The sequence below is a fragment of the Lithobates pipiens genome, unplaced genomic scaffold (assembly GCF_037356315.1).
Source record: "Lithobates pipiens isolate NorthernLeopardFrog02 unplaced genomic scaffold, aLitPip1_a1.2 Scaffold_23, whole genome shotgun sequence".
Taxonomy (NCBI): domain Eukaryota; kingdom Metazoa; phylum Chordata; class Amphibia; order Anura; family Ranidae; genus Lithobates; species Lithobates pipiens.
The window spans coordinates 16,547,300-16,574,408 of NW_027507785.1; the positions used below are offsets into that span (position 1 = coordinate 16,547,300).

Consider the following 27,109-nt stretch of genomic DNA (forward strand, 5'->3'; position numbering starts at 1 on the left):
TTATATGGTTTTGGTAAATCTGAAGACAAAAATCAACAGAAAATCTGATAGTGTGTATGGGGCTTTAGAGCGGCAAGGACGTGGAAGTCCCTTCCACAGGCAGTGGTCTCAGCGGGAGGCATTGATAGTTTCAAGAAACTATTAGATAAGCACCTGAACAACCACAACATACAGGGATATACAATGTAATACCGACATATAATCACACACATAGGTTGGACTTGATGGACTTGTGTCTTTTTTTTTATACCTCATCTACCATGGAACTCTGTAACTCAATATTGAACCCTACGGACTAAAGCCTTATACACACGGTCAGATTATTGGACACATTTTTGTCAGTTTTTTTTGTTTGTTTGATGCTAGTCTCAAATCGAACAGAATTAAAACATCAGAAGTGTTGAATTTTTTTGTATGTGTTCGTTCATTTCTGAGCATGCCTAGCCTTGCTCTTCATATTTTTTTTTTTCTGTCAGAAAATTGTACGTAATGGAAAAAAAAAATATATATATAATCGGACATTGTGGTCACATCAGATAAAAATTTCAAGCCTGCACATCCAGTTTTTATCTGCCAAAAATCCGTAATCAGCTGTCAAAAGCAGCATACTAACAATCAGAAAATTGTCAGATCATTCAGACGAAGTTTATTTTCGGATTTTCTGACCATGTGTACAGGCCTTGAGACTGGGATGCCATTCAAGTTCATGACAAGGCAGGAGTCCCAATACTTTTGGTAATATAGTGTATGTTCCCTTATGCAGATCTCAAAACAAAAAATAAATAAAAATAAAATTATACTTACTGGGCGTTGCCTCTGGTGCCCCAAGATTAACTGTATTGTCTGCAACGCCGACAGATATTCCATTAATGGGAACGCCGCAATCTGCCACAACGGCAAGGCATGACGATTTCCCACAATCCCAGAGTCGGGCCGTTCCATCCCGTGAGCAGGACACGACATTCCTCCCACGGTCCACTATCGCCAGATCCAAAACTCCTGCAAAAGCAGAGATATTCTCTTACACCATATGAGCAATGTCTGGATTTGGCTTCTGAAACCTGGTATTATAATATACCGTATATACTCGAGTATAAGCCGAGATTTTCAGCCTCTTTTTTGAGGCTGAAAGTGCCCCCCTCGGCTTATACTCGAGTCATCGCTGTCTGCCCGCTCGATCAGCGTGTCGAGCAGACAGACAGCGGCCATTCTGATTCAAAAGCCGCGCCTCCGGCTCCGCCTTCGCCTGTGATAGGCGGAACACTGAATTTCCCAGCAGCCTGTGTTCCGCCTATCACGGACGTCGTATCATCCTCGTACTACGGACGAGGATGATACGACGTCTGTGATAGGCGGAACACAGGCTGCTGGGAAATTCAGTGTTCCGCCTATCACAGGCGAAGGAGGAGGCGCGGCTTTTGAATTTTACAATGGCCGCCGACGAAGAGGGCACGGGACGGAGGCAAGGCAAGGCACGGCACGGCACGGGACGGGACGGGACGGGGACGAAGGCAAGGCACGACACGGGACGGAGGCTCGGGACAAAGGCTCGGGACACAGGTAGGCTGGACACACACACACACACACACACACACACACACACACACACACACACACACACACACACGGATGGATGGATACACACACACACAGGGATGGATGGATGGATGGAGACACACACACACAGGGATGGATGGATGGATGGATGGAGACACACACACACAGGGATGGATGGATGGATGGATGGAGACACACACACACAGGGATGGATGGATGGATGGATGGAGACACACACACACACACAGGGATGGATGGATGGATGGAGACACACACACACAGGGATGGATGGATGGATGGACACACACAGGGATGGATGGATGGATGGACACACACAGGGATGGATGGACGGACACACAGGGATGGACGGACACACAGGGACGGACGGACACACAGGGATGGACGGACACACACACAGGGATGGACAGGCATGTCTCACCCTCGGCTTATACACGAGTCAATAAGTTTGCCAGTTTTTTTGGGGGTAAATTGGGGGCCTCGGCTTATATTCGGGTCGGCCTATACTCGAGTATATACGGTATATATTATATATATAATTTTTGTAACAGCTTACCTCTAAAATCCTTTTTCTTGGAGTACATTGTGGGACACAGAGCCTTAAGTAATTACTTAATGGGTATATAGGCACCTTCAGGTGATGGACACTGGTATACCCAATACAGGAAGTTCACTCTATACCTAAACCCCTCAAAAAAGGGGCAGGACCTCTGTGTCCCATGATGTACTCCAAGAAAAGTATTTTACAGGTAAGCTGTTATCCTATTTTCTTTATCATACATCATGGGACACAGGGCCATAGTATTAACGAAGGCGATATCCTCATACCTCCTTACATCCACTTGATAAAACTTGGTGAATGTATTTACTGAAGACCAAGTTATGGCCTTACAGATCTGAGCCACGGAGGCATGGTGACTCACTGCCCAAGAAGCACTAACCGCCCTGGTAGAGTGCGCTTTGGCTTGAAAAGGAGGACTATTACCCCTTAAATCATAAGTCTGAATTATAACTTGCCAAATCCACTTGCCTGTCCTTTCTTAGGACCCTCTGGCAGTACAAATAAGACATCAGTCTTCTGAATCTGAGCAGTTGTCTTTAAATAGACTTTCACTGCTCTCACCACATCAAGACAATGTAGTGACTTTTCTTCCCTGAAACATGGTTTTGGAAGAAAAAAAAAAATGGCAGGACAATATCTTTGTTCAGGTGAAAACCTGAGACCACTTTTGGCAAAAAGTCTGGACGAGGGCGTAACGCCACTCTGTCCTCCTGAATAATCAAGTATGGCTCTTTACAAGAAAAAGTGGCCAATTCCGAAACCCTCCTTACTGAGGATATAGCAACCAAGAACACCAGCTTCCTTGTCAGAAGGACTAAGGGAATATGTTGTATTGGTTCAAAAGCCTGTTTTTGTAACACTGACAAAACTAAGTTCAAGTCCCAAGAGCTCAAAGGTGATTTAACTGGCAGATTAATCCGCATCACCCCTTGCATAAAACCCAGACTAAAGAATGTGACGCAAGCGGTCTTGAAATAAGACCAATAAAGCTGAGACGTGGCCCTTAATAGTACTTAAAGTCAACTTCAGCTCTACCCCTAATTTTAGAAAGGCAAGAATTCTGCCTATGATATATCTCCAAGGGTGCCAAGCCTTGGATTTACACCAGGAAACATAAGCCCTCCAGACCCTATAATATATAGTTCTGGAAGCTGGCTTCCTTGCAAAGTAGAGATAACTGACTCAGAAAGCCCACATTTCTTCAGAACGTGGGTTTCAATAGCCAAGCTGTTAAATGTAATGTTCATAAGGTATTGGCCCCTATGAAAGCAGGTCTGGCCGTAGTGGAAGGGACCATGGATCCTCCACTGCCATCTTTACGATCTCTGCGTACCATGACCTTCTGGGCCATGCTGGTGCTACCAGAATTACCGGCTTTCTTTCCAGCTTGATCCTGCAAAGAAGTTGAGGTAGCAACTGAATAGGGGGAAAGGCATAGATCAGTGAGAACTGATCCCATGGGGTCACCAACGCATCTGTTCCTCAAGCGAACGGATCCCTTGTCCTGGGCACAAAGTTTACTAACTTCATGTTGATTGATGCTAGAAGATCTACATCTGGAGTCCCCCAACTTTGACAAACAGCCCGAAAAATGTCGGGGTGAAGAGACCATTCCCCTGGGAATAACTGCTGGCAACGTAAGTAGTCCACTTGCCAATTCTCTATTCCCGGAATGAAGACTACCGATAGGCGCGGAACATTCCTTTCTGCCCAAGTCAGAATATGGTTCACCTCTGTCTGCGCTGCAAGACTCTTGGTACCCCCTTGGTGATTGATATAGGCCACAGCTGTGGCATTGTCAGACTGGATCCTGACAGGACAATCCTATAACCTGAAAGTCCAGGCCTTCGGAGCCAGACGCACTGCTCGAATCTCTAGGATGTTGATGGGCAACGCTCTTTCGGTTCTTGACCACTGTCTTTGGACAGTTGTCTTCTCTAATACTGCTCTCCAGCCTAAAAGGCTGGCATCTGTCGTTACTACTTTCCAGATAACTGGTCTGAAGGATTTTCCCTTCAGCAGATTCTGGGTTAGTAACCACCAACTGAGGCTTTGGCAAGTCTAAAGCTTGGATCGTTTTCTTCCAAGCTGACAGGATACTGTTTTGCAACAGTCTCAAATGGAACTGGGCATAGGGAACTGCTTCTATTGAATCCACCATCTTTCCTAACAACCTCATGCAAAGGCGAATGGAGGGGTCTCCTTTCGACCTGACCATCCATACTAGCTCTTTTATGGAGTTGATTTTTACCTTAGGCAAGAACATCTTTTTCCGGGCTGTGTCAATGATCAGGCCCAAATACTCCAGCTTTTTTAGCAGTTTTAACGGAATACTCCTCTAGGTTGAGAAGCCAACCCAGACTTTCAAGGTAACTAGGGGTGCACCGAATGGGTTTTTTGGTGCTGAAACCGATACCGAAAATGAAAAATACACTAGGGCGAAAACCAATACCGAAAATGGCCGATACCGAAACTTATTTTAAAAAAAATATTTTTATACAGGAGATGGTCAGAGACTGGGGACGTGGCACAGGAGACGGTCAGAGACTGGGGACGTGGCACAGGAGACGGTCAGAGACTGGGGACGTGGCACAGGAGACGGTCAGAGACTGGGGACGTGGCACAGGAGACGGTCAGAGACTGGGGACGTGGCACAGGTGACGGTCAGAGACTGGGGACGTGGCACAGGTGACGGTCAGAGACTGGGGACGTGGCACAGGTGACGGTCAGAGACTGGGGACGTGGCACAGGTGACGGTCAGAGACTGGGGACGTGGCACAGGTGACGGTCAGAGACTGGGGACGTGGCACAGGTGACGGTCAGAGACTGGGGACGTGGCACAGGCGACGGTCAGAGACTGGGGACGTGGCACATGAGATGGTCAGAGACTGGGGACATGATACAAGAGATCAATTCAGCCTCACCAGTGCCTGTCAGATGCAGCCAGCCTGTGTCCCCAGCGCAGCCAGCCTGTGCAGGGAAAGAGAGGAGAGCTGATGCCGCCTGGTTGATCAGAGCGCCGGGAACAAAACAGCTTTCATTTCAATAGCTGTGTGTTCCCCGCCATGCACCATCACATACAGCCCCTCCTCTTTGTCCGGACACTCTGATAGACAGATCACCCCTCCAATCCTGGGATGGGTGATCTGTCTATCAAAGTTCCTTGGACAAGGGGGAGGGGCTTATGTGACGGTGCACAGCGGGGAACACACAGCTATTGGGTGGGGGTTACACGCTATAGTTGTACCTCCCTGTGTCCCATGATGTACAATAAAGAAAATCATTTTTGACCCTTACAAAAACCATTAATAGAAGAATAGGCAAAATTTTCATAAAAAATAAAATAAAATACCCTCAAGTAAATGTTACCATGATAACCCAAACTGTGTAATCTGTTCTGTATTTGGCTTTTTGCCCACCTGCTTTGTGCCCTTTGAATGTGACGGGGCAGCTGGCATTTTCCACCGACCAGACCTTCACCTGAGCGTCCATCCCGCCGCTCAGCACCACCATACCGGATGGGAAGAACGTGCAGCAATTGACATCAAAGAAGTGACCTTCCAGGACTCTCTGGAGGAAGAGCAAACCTGTTATGTCAAATCTATACACACACACACACACACACACACACACGTTCCTTGAGACTTAAACAAATCAAAAAAAGGGCAATCGAATGTTGAAAGGGGATGGCCTTCAGATTGGTATACAGACTAGGGGGAGGGAGTGGGAGGGGGGGGGACAGCTTCAATAATGCATTTTAGACTGCTTATAATTTGCTTTTCCTGGTTCCTCCCTCATAAAAATGCTAATACAGTGATACCTCGGTTTGCGAACACTTCTGTTCACGAACAACTCGGTTCGCAAAAATTTGCTTCGGTACGCCTAACTCGGCTTCGGTACGTGGACAGGAGCCGCGGCCATCTTCCCTGCTCTGACATACTGAGAAGAGCAGTGCAAGAGGAGTCTTGGGAGAACCTGTCTACCCAGATAGGGGTTTCTGCCCCCTGACTACCATTAGGGTGGGCTCACTTGATTGGGAAACCGGTTCATATGAATTCTACAACTTTTGTTCGGTGCTGCGTCGCTTTAGCTGACAATTGCGCAGTCCTGCGACGTTGTAACCGAACAAAATTTATTTTTTTTCCTCCAACAAATATAGGTTTTCCTTTGGTGGTATTTGATCACCTCTGTGGTTTTTATTTTTTGCGTTATAAACAAAAAAAAATAAAAATAAAAAAAGAAGGAATGACAATTTTGAAAAAAAATTTTATAAAAAAAAGCATTATTTTTTACCTTTTGCTGTAATAAATATCCCCAAAAAATATATATTAAAAAAACGTATTTCTCAGTATAGGCCGATATGTATTCTACATATTTTTGGTAAAAAAAAAAAAAAAAAAAAAAAAAAAAACACAACTCAATAAAAGTATATTGATTGGTTTGCACAAAAGTTATAGAATCTACAAAATAGGGGATAGATTTATGACAATTATTTTTATTACTAATGGTGGCGATCTGCGATTTTTATCGAGACTGCGACATTATGGCGGACACTTTTGACACCATTGGCATTTATACAGCGATCAGTGCTATAAAAATGCACAAATTACTGTGTAAACGACACTGGCAGGGATGTGGTTAAACACTAGGGGGGCGATGCAGCAGCCCCCCAGAGCCCCCCCCTTTTACTTACCTGAGCCCGGTCTTTCCAGTGACCAGTGATGAGCACACCCGATCCAGCTGGTGTCTCGGGTCCTGATTGGATAGACTGATAGCTGCGCAGCCATTGGCTCACGAATCCCGCTGTCTGTGTCAATAGACGCAACAGCAGGACACAGGAGCGCGCCCGCACGAGTGCCCCGAGAGAGAGCGGCTCTCCAAGGGGGGAACTCGAGAAGAGGAGGAGCCAGGAGCGCCGCTGAGGGACCCCAGAAGAGGAGGATCGGGGCCACTCTGCGCAAAACCAACTGCACAGAGGAGATAAAGTGTGACATGTTTGTTTTAAAAAAAACTAAAAAAACTTTAGATATCCTTTAAAGTGTTACTAAACACACAGCAGTAAAATCAGTCTGTATATGCAGTAAAGCATGCTTGTAATACTCACTGTGGGAAATAAGGGGTTAATCCTCTGCATTGTGTAAAAAAGGCTGTTTGATCCTCCCCATCTTCCACAGTTCCCAATCCATCTCCTGATAGAACAGAGCCTCGGGGGCACACTGCACATGCTCAGATTGGTGTGTGTTGCTAGAGAGGTGTGTGTGTGTGTGTGTGTGTATTTTTTTTTAGGAGAGTGCATGTGATTAGCCCAGGGTCAATCAGCACTATCAGATTTAACATTTTGTAGGAAGGGGAGACAAGGATTTTGGGTGGAGGAGGAAAACAAATTTGCAGCTGGGTTTGGGGTTTTCTAGCATAGTTTAGGCCATTAAGGTTAGTGTACTTTTACATGAAGTGACCCTGTTCACTTCCAAGGCTGTCCAGGCTGTAAAAAAAAAAAAAAAAAAAATTACCATTAATACTCGCCTGTCCTGCTGCCCACATCGCCAGTCTTGGCACTGTTGCCAATGCTGGAATAATCTTCTACATCCAACAGTTCTGTGTGTGCAAGGTACCTGGTCTGCCCGTGTGTCTTTCCACCCATTGACTCATGCATTACTACAGTACACCGTACTCAACAGAGGACCAGGGGTCTGACTCTCCTGGAAGTGTCAGATGCAGAAGATTTTCCAGACAGCAGCAGAGACCTAACATAAGTAGCGGGGACAGGTAAGTATTAAATGTGTTCTTTTACAGGCTAGGCTTTATTAAAAGGTTACTAAACCCTTGTTTTTTGTTTTGTTTTTTTAAATAATAAACATGTTGTCATACTTTCCTCCTCTGTGCATTTGGTTCTGCACATAGTGGCCCCGATCTTCCTCTTCTGGGGTCCCTCAGTGGCGCTGGCTGCTCCTCCTCTTTTCGAGTGCCCCATCGGAGAAGCGCTCTCCTTCTGGACACCGCGTGCGGGTGTGCTCCCGAGTACTGCTGCTGCGTCAATTGATGGGGGAGCCGTGTAGTCAAGTCCTTACGCGTTGTCATCACATCTTTGTCAGATGCCCTCTGACAAAGACGTGATGGCGAAACGCGTTATGGCGTGACTACACGGCTCCCTCGTCTGTCAGTCATAGTGCCGGTCATCCCGGGTATCATCGCAGCCAAACCCAATTATAGGAGGCTTCCCCCTTCTCTTTTTTTGCATTTATGAACTATTGAAAAAGTGATCTAATCCGGGGATAGGAGCCAGGTCCAAGTCTGAGGCGGTGACGAGCTTCGGTGTCTGGTATACTCACATCGTGTTGGGAGGATCAGATCTTATCTCACAGTGTATGGAGATTTAAGGCCCGTTTTACACCTGTGTGGTGAGTTCATTAGCAACGGGGATTTTTCATCCACGAGGTGTTGGTATCCAGATCAGAAAACCTAGTCCTGGTTTCTAAGGGTTACGGAGCACACCTTCTATTATATTTTATTACATTGATCTTAAAGTGGTTGTAAACTCTTACAACACACTTTGACCTACAGGTAAGCCTAGATTAAGGCTTACCTGTAGGTCCAAGAAATATCTCCTAAACCTACACAGTTTAGGAGATATTTGCCGAAAGACAGGCACCGCTGTCTACGACGATATGCTGCGCGTGGCGGCTCCCGTGCGCATGCGCGCGAGTGACGTCATCGCGGCTTCACCAAATGACAGCGGCGGAGCAGCGAGACCCACTGAGAAGATGGACGCTCGGAACTACAGGGGACATCGGTGACATCGCTGGCTCCTATGTCAGGTAAGTCACACATAATGGACTACTATGCGATGCGATGCATAGTAGTCCATTATGCTTTACCTTTGCAGGGAATGAAAGAGGAAGTAACACTCATCAGGGTTTACTTCCTCTTTAATGTGGACTTATATATTATATAATAGATAGATAGATCCTTCAAAAAGATTTTTTCTTGATTGCACTGAATATTGTATTCAATTATTCTATTAGCGCTATTAATGCTGAGATGACTGTTTTGTTTGGGATATTTTATTTATTAGGCGCTATACAAGTACCTTAAATAACATTATTATTATTATTATTATTATTGCCTAGAATGCATTAAGGTGAAAGGCGTTAAGGGTTTACAACCCCTTTAACTGTCTATGGAAGGGATACTTTTCCTTTAAATGGCTCTGTCAGCAGACAAAAAAAAATAAAAAACAGCATTTTAGTCTTCCAAAGCAGAAGTCCTCCCCTCCCTGGTGGCCAGCGTCTCCTACCTTCCCTCATCTCCAGTGCTGCAGTCTCCATCAGACTCTTCAGAATTTCTTGAAGAGTGGGATGCCCCCTGTCCTGCGTTATAGTACCTTTCTGACACCCTACCTCCCTGTTTAGTCCTACTGTGAAGAGTCTACAGCACTTAGGGGGGAAAGGAGATGTGGGCTACCAGAAGGCCGAGACTGGTCGCCCTAGTGGTGGGTCCTCTCAGGATCCAGAAGAGGAATCTGTAGCAATGACATCCGTTGCAGGTGGACTGTCTGGGCTGGTACGGGCACATCTGCAGTGCTGGATTAGCAGTCCCCAGCAAATGGATATGGCACTGGCAAGAAAGCTGGACTGTGCATATATTTATATATATATATATATATTTTTTTTTTTTTTGCATCACAAACAAAAAGAAAACATGCAGGATGAGTGGGGGGTGAATATTTGCCTGGAGAGAAGCTTTAAGCTTTGGCCCACCACAAAACTAGCAGCCCATAATAATAATAATAATGGTTTACCTGTCCATATCGCTAGGCAGCTTAGGGCTCTCCAGCTGCAACACATTTACAAATACCAGCATGCTATGGCAGGAATGATGGGACTTCCAAATCCATATTAACTGCTTCAGATCCGCACCATAGCCGACTCCTTACCACGTGATCAGCTGTCAGCCAATGACAGCTGATCATGTGATGTAAACAGAGCCGGCAATCAGCTATTTTTTCTCCTCGCTCCGATAGCGCGAGGAGAGAAAAAAAAAAAGCCGATCACCGGCGGCTCTCAGAGAGACATCGGTCCCGATCAAGGAGAAGCCCCGCCAACTCATCTGTGCCCACCTGTCAGTGCACACCAGCGCCACCTACCAGTGCCCACAGTGTCACCCATCAGTGCCTTATAGACAGTGCTGCCCATCAATGTCACCAACCAGTGCCCATCAGAGCCATCTCTCAGTGGTAACGCCTATCAGTGCCCACCAGTGCAGCCTCATCAATGAAGGAGAAAAATTACTTGTGTGGAAAACTTTATAACGAGATTTTTTTTTTTTCAAATTTTTCACATTTTTTTTTGTTTAGCAAAAAATAAAAACCCCAGCTGTGACTAAATACCACCAAAAGAAAGCTCTATTTGTGTGAAAAAATTATAAAAATTTAATGTGGGTACAGTGTTTTATGACCGTGCAATTGTCATTCCAATTGCGTCAGCACTGAAAGCTGAAAATTGGTCTGGCAGGAGGTGGTTGGGGGGGGGGGGGGTGTTTAAGTGCCCAGTAAGCAAGAGGTTAAGGAAGAACACCAAGCTCCACATTGCTTCAACAATTTAGCCTAATTCCAACAGTTTACACCTGTTCCTTACCCTGGTCTCTCCATTATTGGTCTGCCAGACCTTCATCGATCCATCGGTGCTGGCAGATACACCGAGCCCACCTCCGCTGGAGATATCCAGACATGTGACCTACGAGGGAGACATAAGTGTACGGTAAAACAAGGATGATGGATATTTCACTGAAAGGGATTTGTGATCGTTATTTTAAAAATGAGACATCCGAATATCAAGTCTTAAGAGTTATCAACATAGTGGCACAGTGGTGTAGTGGTTAGCTCTAGCAGTAAGAAGGGTCGCTGGTTCAAATCCCAACCACGACTCTACCTGCCTGGAGTTTGCATGTTCTCCCTGTGCCTGCGTGGGTTTTCTCTGAATACTCCGATTTCCTCCCACACTCCAAAGACATGCAGGTAGGTTAATTGGCTTCTGTCCAAAATTGGCCCTAGTATATGAATGGGCACCTTGGATTGTGAGCTCCTTGAGGGTAGGGACTGATGTGAGTGTACAATGTACAGGGATAGGGACAATTGTAGACACTCAGGTTGAACTGGATGGACTGGTGTCTTTATTCAACCTAACTAACTATGTAACTATGATATATTAACTTTTTTGTTAAGATCAATTCCATGATATCTGGTCTATACATAGACCTGTGATCCATCTAGGACTTGAGCGACCTCAAAACAAGCGATCCTTTAGTGATAAAAAAAATATCAAAACCATGCAACACACCCAGGCTATTGTTCTGCACTTTTTCATTGACAGGTAAATAAACAACCTAAAATATAATCAACCATTCATAAATGTAAACGGTTAAACGCCAAACGTTTAATCGATCTTCATTCCAATTAGGTCTCTGTCACGCACGCAGATTTAAGTACGATTTACGCTTTGAAATGGATCATTCCTACTCCTCCATTCCTCTCCTCTGTGGTCACTCTGGTGACTTCTTGAACCTTCTTTTTATTCCTCTATTCTATGCCCTTGTACACACGGTCGGAGATTCCGACAACCAAATCCATCGGATTAATTCCAGCAGAGGTCCGGAAGTGATGTTGCATACACACGGTCGGACTAAGTTGTCGGAAAATCCGATTGTACATAACGTGATGACGTTATTTCGTTACGACGGGACTACGTTCAGGCTAGTAGCCAATAGCTTTGGTCTAGGAATTTGATCTGAGCATGCGTGGCACTTTGTCCGTCGGAGTAGGCTACACTTGACCGGAGTATGTCCGATCGGAGCATTTTGTCGGAAAATTTTACTGGCAATTTGGAAAAGTTGGTCCGTCGGATATTCCGACGGAAACAGTCCGATGGAGACCACACACAGTCGGAATATCCGACAAAACGGTCCGATAGGAAACATTCCGACGGAATCTCCGACCGTGTGTACAAGGGCTTTGAGGGAGGGAGGTGGAGGCAATGTGATGGTCATATCATCTCCAGACTTCACAGGAGGAAAACTCTACATCTCCTCTGCCACCAGATCCTGCATGATCTTCTAGGGCAGGGGGTCTCAAACTGGCGGCCCTCCAGCTGTTTGCGAAACTACAAGTCCCATGAGGCATTGCAAGGCTGACGGTTACAAGCATGACTCCCACAGGCAGAGGCATGATGGGAATTTATAGTTTTGCAACAGGTGGAGGGCCACCAGTTTGAGACCCCTGGTCTAGACAGTGGTGAACGGTGGTGGGATTCACTATATGTCATTTAAGACCCACAAGGATGAAGAAAAGCACAAATATAAGGATCACGATTTTATAACAATTATAAAAACATAGAAGAAAAACTGGACACATGAACTTTTGTTATTTACTGTATATGAAGACTTGAGTTTATTATATAGTTTATTAATTTCATCACTGGATGTTTTGGATATAATATTGTATATTTGGCGCAGCCAATTTTCACACTCTTTATTCATTGTCAGTTATGGGAACACAATTTTTTGGTTTTTCAGCATGTTTGTTGTTTCTGTACTTGATAATTTAGGGAGCACGGTATAATACACTCGTTTTTTATGTGTGTGACCAGTTTAACCACTTAAAGTGGTTGTAAACCCTTGCAAACCATTTTGACCTACAGGTAAGCCTAGATTAAGGCTTACCTGTAGGTCCAAGAAATATCTCCTAAACCTATAAGGTTTAGGAGATATTTACAAAAAGACAGGCACCGCTGTCTACGCTGCATGCGCCGTAGACAGCGGTGCGCAGGCGCACTGAGCAGGCCGCAGATCACGGCGATATGCGGCTCGTGTCAGCTCCCATGCGCATCCCGTGACGTCATCGCGGCTCCGGCGAATCACAGCGCCGGAGCAGCGAGACCCGGAAGTCACTTCGGGATACATGGCAGCTGTAAAGATGAAGGAGGACTGCTTCGGGAGCTTCAATCTCAGGTAAGTTATTCATAATGAGCTAGTATGCTATGCATACTAGCTCATTATGCCTTTGCCTTGCAGGTTGCATTTTTTATTTATTTTTTTAAATGCCTTTACTTCCTCTTTAAGGACCGAGCCTCTGAGATTTGTTGTTTACAAGTTAAAAACTGTTTTTTTTTTTTTTGCTAGAAAATTACTTAGAACCCACAAACATTATACATGTATTTTTCTAACACCCTAGAGAATAAAATGGCGGTCGTTGCGATACTTTGTTACACCGTATATGCGCAGCGGTCTTACAAGCGCACTTTAAAAAAAAAAAAAAAGATTTTTTGTACTCACCGTAAAATCCTTTTCTCTCATTGATGGACACAGCTCCAGTAATCTTGACCTTAGGGTTATTACACCACCTTCAGGAGAGGACTAGGCAGAACATGTAATACATGTGAAAAACCACAGAACTACAGAGGAAAATAGGGACAGGGAGAGAAGAGAGGGAGGTGAGGGACCCCCTAATCGACCTCCCTAGGGTAGTGATGGTGAACCTTGGCACCCCAGATGTTTTGGAACTACATTTCCCATGATGCTCAGGCACTCTGCAGTGTAGTTGAGCATCATGGGAAATGTAGTTCCAAAACATCTGGGGTGCCGAGGTTCACCATCACTGCCCTAGGGAATGCCCAGCTGCTCAATCCCGCCGAGGCAGGAAGATCTGTACTTACCATCCGGACGAGCTGGGGATATCCCATCACAGACCCACACCCGAGCAGTATGGGGTGGCTGCTGGCCATGGCACACTGTGACACAGACATCAGTAGTCCGGTCATATGTGTGCCCCAGAGCGTTGCGCTCACCGGCTGCCCCTGGAGCCTGAGGGGCATGTCGTGGCCGACCCAGCACGCAGCTAGGGTCTGCACACGCTCGATGGCCAGGCTGAGGAGACTACAAGGATCTGTTATCCAGCCTGTCACCCAGCCAGCTGTTGATAGCAGATCACAGGATCTTAAACTCTTGCGCAAAAAGGCAAAAATCCAGACAAAAATCCCCAGGACCGATGGTCCCGCAGGGAGCCTAGGTCCTTCACTAGGCAGAAAAAAAAAAAAAAAACTGAGCTGCAGGAAGCAGGCTGAGGGGTTATTACCAGAGGGACCGCCCCCTGGGCGGAACTGTAAAGTTCTCTTGTTTTTCACATGTATTACATGTTCTACCTAGTCCTCTCCTGAAGGTGGCGTAATAACCCTATGGTCAAGATTTAATGGAGCTGTGTCCGTCAATGAACGAAAGAGAAATACATTTTTTGAATAATAAAAAAAAAAAAACAGTAAAGTTAGCCCAATTTTTTTTTTATGTTGTGAAAGATGACGTTACGCCAAGTAAATTGTTATCCAACATGTCATGCTTCAAAATTGCGCCCGCTAGTGGAATGGCGACAAACTTTTACCCTTAAAAATCTCCATTCTCTTGACGTTTAAAAAAATTCTACAGGTTGCATGCTTTGAGTTATAGAGGAGGTCTAGGGCTAGAATTATTGCTCTCGCGCTACCGCTCGATACCGGCAATACCTCACACATGTGGTTTAAACACCGTTTTCATATGCAGGTGCTACTCACGTATACGTTTGCTTCTGCACGCGAGTTCAGCGGGATGGGGCACGTTTACATTTTTATACTGTTCTTTAAAAAAAAAAAAAAAAAAAAAAAGTGTCACTTTTATTCCCATTACAAGGAATGTAAGCATCCCTTGTAATAGAAAAAAAAAAAAGAAAAAAAAAAAAAAAAGCATGACAGGACCTCTTAAACATGAGATCTGGGGGTCAAAAAGACTTCAGATCTCATATTTACACTAAAATGCAAAAAAAATAAAAAAAATAAATAAAAAAAAAAACCCTTTCGGAGCTATGGGCAGAAGTGAAGTTTTGACGTCTCTACCGCCCTGCAATGGTATGGAGACGGGTGCGGGGCCATCTTCCCTTCACTCGTCTCCATACCCAGGAAGGACAAGCATTCGATCGCCTCCACCACTATTGAAGGCTCTGGTAAGCGGCGGAGGGTTCCCCTCTCCCGCCGCTGATAAAAGTGATCTTGCGGCGAATCCGCCACAGAGACCACTATTATCAGAAAACAGACCACCCGCTGAAGATACCGGGGTTTTTGGCAGCTAGCTGATGCCATAACATGATATCCCTCTTCAAAGTGAGGATGTATATCGACGTGCTGCGGTCCGGAAGTGGTTAAAGGGATTGTAAAAAAAAACAAAAAAAAAAAACACGAAAAATACATAATAAACATACTATACTTATCTGCTCTGTGTAATAGTTTTATACAGAACAGCCCTGATCCTCTTCTTCTGGGGTCCCAACCGTTGGCACTCCTGACACCACCACTTCAAATGCCCCCACAGGAAGCTGGAGCACTCATGCGGGCTTGATACTGAGCCACGTTTCCTGCATCTATAGACACAGACAGCATGGCTCATCCCTGCCCCCCCACCCCGCCCCACACTTCCTTGTCACAGGATTTGATTAACAGAAGCAGGAGCTGCTATTAATCTGTCCTGTGAGGAGGGAGAGAGTCACTGCTCTGGGGCACTGAGCTGAACCAGAATCTGGCTCAGGTAGGTATAAGGGAAGGAGGGGAGGGACACGCATCCTGTGGCCTGGAATGTTTTTTGTTTTTTTTACCCTAATGCAGAGTATGCATTAAGGTAAAAGAGAAAAAAAAATTATATATAATAAAAAAATTCTCCTAAAAACCATCATCTCTCTCTCTTTAACTCACAAAAGACAACAAAAGATCTTACACTTTTCTTATGGATCCTTGCGAAGCTGGTGTACGGGGCGAGGAATTTACTGGAAGCGTTCTCAGCAGGACACGAGATCCACAAGGTTTTCTGCAAAATAAAGAATGGGCAAATCTTGTGTTTATTATCATACATCAGAGGCAGCGTTTAGGCTCCCTGGAGAAATAATTTCAAGTTGCTTTATAGGAACATGGGCACCACAAGCAACCATAAAAGAAAGCAGATTTTTTTTTTGCGCTGCTGGTTTACATATATCCAGAGTGGAGGAAGACTAATTGGAAGGCAGGGGGGGGGGGGGGGGGGGCGGGAAGGGGAAAGGACAGACAAACAAGAAATGGGGTGTAGGGTGGGAGGTATGTTCTGTGACAGTAGTATTCGGACTTCTAGTGTAAGATTTCAAAAGACAAATCCACAAAGTACTGCAGCGAACAAAATGATAAAAATTTAATTTGGGTACAGTGTAGCATGACCGCGCAATTGTCATTGAAAGTGCGAGAGCGATGAAAGCTGAAAATTGGGCTGGGAAGGAAGGGGGCGAAAGTTCCCGGTATTGTAGTGGTTAATAAGCAATGCCAGATAATAGTCAATAGTACATTGTGCAATTATTAGTAGAAGATGGTAGATTATAGCCACAGGGAGAAAAGGATTTCTTAGCACAAGCAGGGAGGCAGCATGTTCAAGGGTAGAAGTCACCTTTAGGAGATATACAAACAGAAAAAAAACAGTGCAGTATAAAAAAACACAGGTATTTATTCACAAGGTAATCCACTCACTCTCTACTGGAGTAAATCAGGCACATCATTTATATGGTCATCAGGAACATCACAGGGTTCCCTGGGGTAAGCAGTCCTCTTTGGCTGTGGATTTTCGTCCGGTGGGGCCGGTGGTTCCCAGCGTCTCCGGCTCGGTATCGCAGCGTCACGGGGGTCAGCTTATGGATCGTTCAGGGTCACGCTGTGATGACGTCGTTGCGCACGTGTTCGGAGCATACGTGCTCCTTCATCAGGCATACCGACCACCATGTTGGAAGTGGTCAAATAGGGAAGGGGCGGTGTTGATTGGTCAGTGTACTGACAATACCTCCCCTATGTGGGGCGGGGTTATTGCGGCCAGAGCTTAGTGTTTATTTTAGTAGCCTGTATGTTACAGGCTGGCTGGGGATAACGTGAGGCCGAACGTGTGTATATCTATGTGTGAACATTAGCTGGAAAACATTCTTTTTTGTATGTGAGAGTTAAAAAAATGAAATTTTATTTAAAAAAAAAAAAAAAAAAAATTAAAAAGAAAAAATGATTATAATATACTAAAAAAAGATGCAAATGTAAATGTCATAAAAAAATGGAAAATGGGTTGATAATAAAAAAATGAGAGTATATATATGGAGATGTCATAAAATAAAAAATGGGTCGATGATAAAAAAATGAGAGTATATATATGGAGAGGTCATAAAATAAAAAATGTAAAATAAAAATAAAATAAAAAAATCCCTGTAAAAAAATTCCTTCCTTCTATCCATCTCTCTATATATCTATATCTATCTATATCTATACTCATTTTTTTATCATCGACCCATTTTCCATTTTTTATTTTATGACATTTACATTTGAATCTTTTTTTAAGCATATTATAATAAATTTTCTTTTAAAATTTTTTATTTTTTAAATAAAATTTAATTTTTTACAGTGCCTTGCGAAAGTATTTGGCCCCCCTTATTATACTGCACTTAGGTTGGCACTGTTTTTTTCTGTTTGTATACCACAAGCAACCATTGCTCCAGCCATACCAGCTGCATGGAGGGTAGTTATTTTATTTATTTTTTGGTTGGGGTGTTACTAGAAATGGAAAACAAAAAAAGTGTTCACGTAAAAAAATAAATAAAGGCAGATTTTTTTTCTTTTGCAAATTTTGTTTTCTTTGTCTACAATTATTTTAGTCATCTTATTTGTGTATTACTAATGTGACTTTAATATTAAGCAAATAAAAAAAATTGCTTTGCAGATGACTTTTAAAAATGTATGTATAGCAGAATACCAGGGAAATTGCTACTGTGCACTTACAGTAGAACTTTTATCAATAAAAATTAATAACCCGTAAAAAAAAAAAAAAAAAAAAAAGCCACTTTTGCTGGATTCTCGTATTCAGAGCCGTTTCCTGCTGTACTAATTCTCCGCCACAAGATGTCCTCAGTCTTTCTGGAAGAATGGTGACTAGCCTCATTCAAACCTCTAAAAACCAAAAAAAAAAAAAAAAAAAATAATAAAAAAAAAAAAAAAAGAAGGGGGGGTAGCACCAGCCCAGTGCATGGATAACGCATTTCAAGGGGAGGCCCCTCTTCATCAGAGCCCATCTGACGGGACCCCCCCTCCTCCCCTTGAAACACGTTAGCCAAACTAGACCCAAGAGATTTCTTCCCATGAAAGAAAATATGTGCATATGTCTCTGGATTTTGGATTTGTTGATGAGCTGGCATACACTTGTCTTCGTGATTATAACAATTGTGTACATTTTATTAATAAATAGTTTACCGAGATAATGTACTAGACTGGGGCGCCATTTTTTATTTTTTTTAGTACATTTGTTACTGGGTCTTCCCCAGTTTTAAGAGTGCAGCAAAGCCTGGTGACTTCACATATCTCTGGAGTGGAAAATGAAAGTCCATCAGTCTCTGAACACCACACTAGAGCAAAGCAGGCTGTTCTGGTTCATGTGGTCCCTCAACCCGCTGCCTATGACTCCCGGCTGTCATAGACCAGCCGCCAATACCAGATGAAGCTGCTGGTCATATGCCTGCACTTAGTTTGTCGTTGTGGCAGCAGGTGTTGGCCAATGGAGCTCTTTAGCGCCCCCTGGATACAAATCAATGGATTTATTTTTTTATTTTTTAAAATCAGATTTTTTTGATTTAAAAGTGGATTACCAAATTTATTTTAATAAAATGCTTTTGGAGTAAAAATCTATCTAAAAGACAGTTTTCTATATAAAATACATAAAAAATTTAGTTTATTCACATGAAATGGAGCTTAGTTATGTAGTACGAGGCTGTATATTCTGCAATATTTACATTTTTGGTAAACTCATTGAATCCAAGCTCTGCAAGTGGAGATAACATGCACTGGCAATGTTATTGTTCTAATTAAGGAGGAAGTAAACCCCTCTTTTGTTCCCTGAAAAGTAAAAGCATAATGGGCTAGTATGCATCGCATACTTACATGCAAACAAAGCCCGCGATGTCCCCGTCCATTTTCATCCCTCTTCCTTCTGGGGCCGTGGACTCGGCTCTGTTACTGGCCGGAGACGTGGGAGCCACCAGTCACGGCACGTGCCCTTTCTTCAGTGCAAGAGTATATGGTAAATATCTTTTCAAATTTTGTAAAGATATTTCCAGTGCCTACAGGTAAGCCTTGTAGGTAATGGTAAAGGTTGAAATGGTTGAATCCATGTATAGCAAATACTGTCTGGCCAACACTAGATCTGCGAGTATCATAAAGGAAATGATTCCGGGTGGCTGCACTTCCAAAAATCCTTTTATTGAAGATTCATATGACGACAAGTGGTTGACAGATGGAGCAGGGGACAAAGAGGTAGATGCTCTTCAGGCAAATGTTAGCGCTTCGTCATTATCTATTGGAACTAGTCACCACAATCGCCTATATACTGCTCTAATGTGTCATCATTAGGTTACAGGTGAACTAACCAATTACAGTTAGTACTCAGCTGGTGTTACAAAGAAAACCCGGCTAGAATACACGGTACTTACACTCAAATCTGATACACTAACTGAACCTTGGAGCAAACTCGACACCTCAGTCAAAATCATTGTATAGTTACAACAACATACAGAAAAAAATAGATATAATAATATATATAAAAAATGTATAAACATAATGAAATTGATGTTAAGAACAAAATGATTTTAAAAGCTGAGTGTTAGAACATCATGAAGACCGATACTGGATTTTTCCCCAAAGTATGTGCATAGTCTTGAATTAACGTCAATGGCAAAAATCTATCTATCTATCTATCTATCTATCTATCTATCTGAGAAATAGGTGATAATAGACTGTAGGAAACCAGCTTAACAACTTGCCGACAGGCTCCTGTACATATACGTCAGCACTTTGAAGATGGATATCTTGGAAACGGCAGCAGTTGCTGCCACAACCGAGATATCCATCTCTTCAGGAGCCGGTCGTGTTTACGAGAATGGTGGTCTCCACGAGATCACAGTTATCAGTGGCGGGAGAGGGCCCCCCCCCCCCCCCCCCCCCACCGCTCTCTCCTGTGTCCTCCGCTGCTTACCGGAAGCAATCGGGACCTCTCTGTGTCCGGGTATGGAGACGAGTGAGGCTAAGATGGCCCCCACCCGTCTCCATACCACGGCAGAGCGGAAGCGACGTCAAAACGTCACTTCTTCCCAAAGTTCTTAAAAAAGGCACATTTTTTTCAAAGTAATTTTTTTTAAATGACATTTTTTATTTTATTTTTTATTGCATTTTAGTCCAAATATAAGATCAAGGTCTTTTTGTCCCCAGATCTCATATTTAAGAGAACCTGTCATGATTTTTTCTATTACAAGGGATGTTTACATTCCTTGTAACAGGAATAAAAGTGACCCAAGTTTTTTTTTTTTTTTAAACCGTGAATAAAATTAATAATTAAGGAAAAAAAAAAAATGTTTTTAAAGCGACCCATCCCGACGAGCTCACGTGCAAAAGCGATTGCATATGCGAGTAGCGCCCGCATATGAAAACGGTGGCCAAACCACACATGTGAGGTACCGCTGCAATTGTTAGAATGAGAGCAATAATTCTAGCCCTAGACCTCCTCAGTAACTCAAAACATGCAACCTGTAGAATTTTTTAAAACGTTGCAAGATTTTTAAGGGCAAAAGTTTGACACCATTCCACGAGCGGGCGCAATTTTGAAGCGTGACATGTTGGGTATCAATTTACTTGGCGTAACTTCATCTTTCACTATATAAAAAAAAATACATAAAAAGGGCTAACTTTACTGCTGTCTTATTTTTTTTATTTACATTTTTTCCCCCAAAAAAGTGCGCTTGTAAGACTGCTACGCAAATACGGTATGAAAAAAGTATTGCAATGACCACCATTTTATTGTCTAGGGTTGTAAACCCCAAAATCTCAAAAAACGAGGGTGGTCCTTAAGTGGTTAAGGAAAAAAAATTAAATAAAAATTTAATAAATATGTAGAAGAGAAATAGGCGATAACAGACTGCAGGAAACTAGCTGAAGGAAAAAAAAAAAAAAAGCTAGTTTCCTGAAAACTATTATCACCTATTTCTCTCCTACATATTTATTTATCGTTTCCTCTCTTAGCTAGTTTCCTGCAGTCTAGTAGCACCTATTTCTCTCATAGATATTTTTTAATTTTTTTGCCATCGACGTTCATTGGAGACTATGCACATACTTTGGGAATATGCCAGTGTCGGCCCTCATGATGTTCTAATACTTGGCTTTTAAAATCATTTGTTCTTAAAAGTGGTTGTACAACCACTTTTAACTACAGGTAAGCCTATATTAAGGCGCATACACACTTTAGAAAGGGCAGACCGTGCCTTTTCTGAAAGGGGTCATGCCATGACTGGTGGCTCCCAAGCGCACGCGCGGGAGTGACGTCACGTGACTCCGACCAGTCACAGAGCCAGAGGTCGTGGCGCAGGAAGGAAGAGGGGTGAAGATGGACGCTCGCTGCTAGTGGGGACAGCGGTGACATTGCAGGCTTCGGTTTCAGGTAAGTGACAAATAATGGGCTACTATCCAATGCATAGTAGCCCATTATGCTTTACCTTTGCAGGTAAATAAAGAGAAAGTAAAACCCATCAGGGTTTACTTCCTCTTTAACATCAACTTCATTGTGTGTATACATTATATACATGTTTTCTATTATTTTCTGTATGTTGTTGTAACTATACAATGATTTTGACTGAGGTGTCGAGTTTGCTCCGAGTTCAATTGGTGTATCAGATTTTCTCTGGCAGTGGATTTGGACCGAAGTCTTTACATCAGATTTGAGCGTAAGTACCGTGTATTCTAGCCGGGTTTTCTTTGCGACAACAGCTGAGTACTAAATTTTAATTGGTTAGTTCACCTGTAACCTAATGATGACACATTAGAGCAGTATATAGGCGATTGTGGTGTTCCAATAGATAATGAGGAAGCGCTAACATTTGCCCGAAGAGCATCTACCTCTTTGTCCCCTGCTCCCTCTGTCAACCACTTGTCATATGAAGCTTCAATAAAAGGATTTTTGGAAGTGCAGCCACTTGGAATCATTTCCTTTATGATACTCGCAGATCTAGGTGTTGGCCAGACAGTATTTGCTATACATGGATTCAACCATTTCAACCCTCAGCTGAAAGAATTGGGCTGGGATGAATTGTAACTCCTATCTAGTTACCCACCACCTGCCTCCCCACCCCTCTAAACCCCTGCTTTTTATTTTTTTTATTTTTTTTTAAACCCCTATACCTAGCATTTACCTGGAGCGGCTTTTCTTGTTTCATAGATCTGCAAGTAGACGACACTTACCTTTGTAATCTCATGAACGACAAACTCTTCAGAGGAAGTGATGTTGGGGACTCCATCCGTGCCCACTCCATCGCACTTCAGACTCCCGTAGATGGTGGGTTTGCCTAGAAGGAGGGTAAGACAGATCTATAGTCAGAAGAGCAGCAGCAACCCTAAGCCCTTGTTCACACGGTCGGACATTCCGATGGAAAATGTCCGATTGGACCGTGTTGTCGGATAATCCAACAGTGTGTGGGCTCCATCGGACTGTTTCTGTCGGAATATCCGACGGACCAAGTTTTCCAGCTTGGCTATAAAACTTTCCGACAACATGATCCGATCGGACCTTGTCCGATCATGTGTAGAGAATTCCGATCGGACAAAGTGCCACACATGCTCAGATCAAATTCCTACACCAAAGCTATTGGCTACTAGCCTGAACATAGTCACAGCGTAAAGAAATAACGTCATCACGTTCTGAACGATCGGACATTCCGACAACTTTGTCCGACCGTGTGTATGCAACAGTTTCGGAAAAAATCCATCGGACAAAATCCAACGGATTTGGTTGTCAGAATGTCGGACCGTGTGTACAAGGGCTTAGAGTTGATGTGAAGGTACACTTTGAAAACCTGCATGGCAGAGGAGACGTATCAATCGATTCCCTCTAGATAGGCTGATCTCAGCCAGAGGTAATTGTTAGGGGTTCCTTGAGCTGTGGTTGAGTGACCTCCCATCTGATAGTGTCATAGTTCCATGACCAGCGTCACTTGGCGGAGCCAGCAGCATGACACCAACAATTTTTTTTTTAATCTGTCTGTCGGGGCTCGTTGTCACAGATGGCAGTAAAACACAGGTGGTTGAGCCACAGTTTTACTGCCGAAGCTTAACCACTTCCCACCCGGCCAATGCGTATATACGGCCGGGTGGGAGCCGCCTGCTCCTGATAGGACGTTTGGGAACGTCATTCAGGAGCAGCGGGATCGCGCGCGCGCGCGCCCGCGCAGCGGCGCGATCCCGATGTGCTCGTGTCACCCGGACACGGCACATCTCAGATCGGCAGGAGGGCTCTGTGATTGGCCCTCCTGATCACATGACGGCCGTGTCCAATCACGGCCGTCATGTGATGTAAACAAACAGCCGGTTGCTAGGCAATTGGCTCTCCTCTCCTCACACGGAAGTCACCGCTGAGGAGAAGAGAGCAGATCGCTGCAGCCGGCTGATGATCAGTGAGTATGGGCTGCTTTTTACAGCTTTTTACTCACTGATCATCAGTGTAGTGTACACACACAACACACCACACAGTACAAACACAGTCCCCACATATGTCCCCAAAACACACATGTCCCCAAAACATACATGTCCCCAAATAATAAAAACACATGTCCCTAATAATAAAAACATGTCCCCCACATATGTCCCACTAAAATCACATGTCCCAATGATTATCTGCACACATATGTACGTGATCACCTGCACACATATGTACATGATCATTTGCGTACATATGTCCGTGATCACACAAACCAATTATTATACACTTAACGGAATTTTTTTTACCAAAAACATGTAGCAGAATACATTTTGGCTTAAATTTATGACAAAATTTGATTTTATTGGATTTCTTTTCAAATAGAAAAAAGAAAATATAGTTTTTTTTCCAAATTTCCGCTATTTTTGCGCTTATATCGCAAAAAAAAAAAAACGGAGTCGTGAATAAATAACACCAAAATAAAGCTCTATTTGTGCGAAAAAAATGATAACAATTTCATTTGGGTACAGTGTAGCATGACCGCGCAATTGTCACTGAAAGAGCGAGAGCGCTGAAAGCTGAAAATTGGGCTGGGAAGGAAGGGGGTGAAAGTGCCCTGTATTGTAGTGGTTAAAGAGGAACTTTACGCTAGAGAAAAAAAAAAAAAAGGCAAAAGCTACAAATCCTGTAGCTGCTGACTTTGAAAAAAAAAAAAAAAGTAATTTACTTGTCCAGGGATCCAGCACCTTCCTCCCCCAGGCCGGTTCTTTGCCAGTCTTCGGGGGTCCCCAGGCATCTTGGATGTGGAAATCCGGCTGCGACTCCCTGCAGCTTCAAAGCCAGCTTCCCAGTACACATGCAGGAGTAGCAATGAGCTGTCTCAGTAGACCCGCAGCCTCCTGGAACATGTGACATTTCCCAGTAGGTTGTAGGACGTGGGGGCCGAACTTCCCCTTGGATCACATAGGCAATCTGAGCCAAACTAGGTACCCACTCCCTAAAAAAAAAAAAAAAAACTGCACTGATGAGCACTGATAAGGTGGCAGTGGTGGGTAGCACTGCTAGGTACTGCTAGGTGGCACAGATTGCTGGCTCTTATGTACTGGTGGGCATTGGTTTGTGGTACTTCCTCTTCGGGACCGATGTCCCTTCAACAGAAGCTGGTGATCGGCTTTTTTTCTCCTCCCGCTGTCAGTGTGAGAAGAGAAAAAAAACGATTACCGATCTTCTGTTTACATCATGGGATCAGCTGATCACATGGTAAGGGGCCGGGATCCACCCCTTACTCCGATCTATGATCACCCGAGTCTCATTGACTTGCTGATCACAGCATGCAAAGGGGAGGATGTCTATTGATGGCCTCCCAGCAAAGCAGATCTGCGCTATAGCCGTCATTCGGCTATAGCGCAGAGCTGAAGGGGTTAAGGTGAAGTTTCATTTTAAATATTCATCTTTAAACAAAACTGTCTTTCAGCCTGCTACAGGCATTCCCCCCGATAGCCTAGACCACAGAGGTAGGCAACCTCGGCCCTCCAGCTGTGGTGAAACTACAAATCCCATCATGCCTCTGCCTCTAGGAGTCATGCCTGTGATTGTCAGGGTCTTGCAATGTATCCTGAGACTTGTAGTGTCAAAACAGCTGGAGGGCCGAGGTTGCCCACCCTTGGCCTAGGGGGGTACTGAGGCATCGTGGGTGTTGTAGTTCATTCCTAACCAACCAACTAATCCAACTACTGGCTCTCTGTGACCTCATCCACCCCAACAGCTCTTCTTTTGAATAAATCTCAGCAGCAGACAGGAGGGAATTAAAGATGACTTTTAGCAAAAGTTTGCGCAAATCTTTTTCCATACAGTACGGGGGGGGGGGGGGGGGTTCTTTGCTCACGGATGAATTACCTGCAATCTTGCAGGACAGCCAGGCCTCTCCTTCCACCTTCCTAAAAGAAAAGAAAACATTCATTAAAGTGGACCTATACATTTCTGGCATGTCACAATATACAGACACAGGATCTAAATTTCCAAAAGGCTCCACACCCATGACCATCCTGGACTGAGACATCAGCTCAGAGATCACACAGGTTTGACACAGATCAGCCTCTGCTGCAACCTCACTACAAAAGTTACAATGTTGCAGTCTGATCACTAGTGGGAGGAGACTCAGTAATTGTTTCCTGACTGATTACGGGGGTTGCGCACCCTAAATCCGGAAGCAGACAGTGATGTACAAGTATGTTGATTTGCCTGCTGGCGGGCAGTCCACAAGTGGTAAACTAAATATAAAAAAGGGGTTTATTCACTAAAACTGGAGTGTGCAAAATATGAATAGGAACCAATCAGCATCCAGTTGTTTTTTTTTGGTCAAAGCTTAACCACTTTACGACCAGCGCACACCGATGTACCTCCATTTTTTGAAGAGGGATATCTCGGTAACGGCAGCAGCTGCTGCCACAACCGAGACATTCATCTCTTCAGGCGCCAGTCATGTGTGCGATAATGGTGGTCTCTGCAGCAAGATCACCGCTATCGGCGGCGGGAGAGGTGCCACCCCCCCTCCCGCCGCTCTCCGCTGCTTACCGGAGCCGTCGGTAGCGGCGGAGGCGATCGTGTCCTTTCCTGTGCTGGATATAGAGACAAGTGAGGCTAAGATGGCCCCCACTCGTCTCTATACCATAGGAGGGTGGAAGCGACGTCAAAACGTCACTTCCGCCCATACCTCTTAAAAAGGCACATTTTTTCAAATGACTTTTTTTTTTATTTTTTTATTTTTTATTGCATTTAAGTTCAAATATGAGATCTGAGGACTTTTTGACCCCCAGATCTCATATTTAAGGGGACCTGTCATGTTTTTTTTTCTATTACAAGGGATGTTTACATTCCTTGTAATAGGAATAAAAGTGATCTTTTTTTTTTTTTTTATTTTAAACAGTGTAAAAATAAATAAAATCAATTAAAATAAATAAGAAAAAAAAAAAAAAGGTTTTAAAAACACCCCTTCCCGACGAGCGCATACGTGAGTAGCGCCTGCATATGAAAATGTTAGTCAAACCACACATGTGAGGTATCGCCGTGATTGGTAAAGCGAGAGCAATAATTCTAGCCCTAGACCTCCGCAACGCAAAAAATGCAACCTGAAGAATTTTTTAAATGTCGCTTGTGGAGATTTTTGAGACATGTTGGGTATCAATTTACTCGGGGTAACATTATCTTTCACAATATAAAAAAAAAATTGGGCTAATTTTATCGTTGTCTTGTTTTTTTTATTCAAAAAAGTGAATTTTTTCTAAAAAAAGTGCACTTGTAAGACCACTGCGCAAATACGGTGTGAAAAAAAAGTATTGCAATGACCGCCATTTTATTCTCTAGGGTGTTAGAAAAAAAAAACAATATAAAATGTTTGGGGATTCTAAG

At 43.8% G+C, this 27,109-nt stretch overlaps 1 protein-coding gene across 1 annotated transcript in view; it reads right to left on the bottom strand.

Annotated features, from left to right (window-relative positions):
* Positions 1–27,109, bottom strand: part of PAAF1 (proteasomal ATPase associated factor 1) — a 52,994-nt gene that overhangs the window by 20,849 nt on the left and 5,036 nt on the right. Inside the window, exons 2-7 of the mRNA XM_077451211.1 lie at positions 25,598–25,638; positions 22,471–22,574; positions 15,920–16,009; positions 10,771–10,869; positions 5,557–5,707; positions 805–999 (exon numbers count right to left, since the gene is read on the bottom strand). Coding sequence (XP_077307337.1) covers positions 805–999; positions 5,557–5,707; positions 10,771–10,869; positions 15,920–16,009; positions 22,471–22,574; positions 25,598–25,638 — 680 coding nt within the window. The remainder of the gene's footprint in view (positions 1–804; positions 1,000–5,556; positions 5,708–10,770; positions 10,870–15,919; positions 16,010–22,470; positions 22,575–25,597; positions 25,639–27,109) is intronic.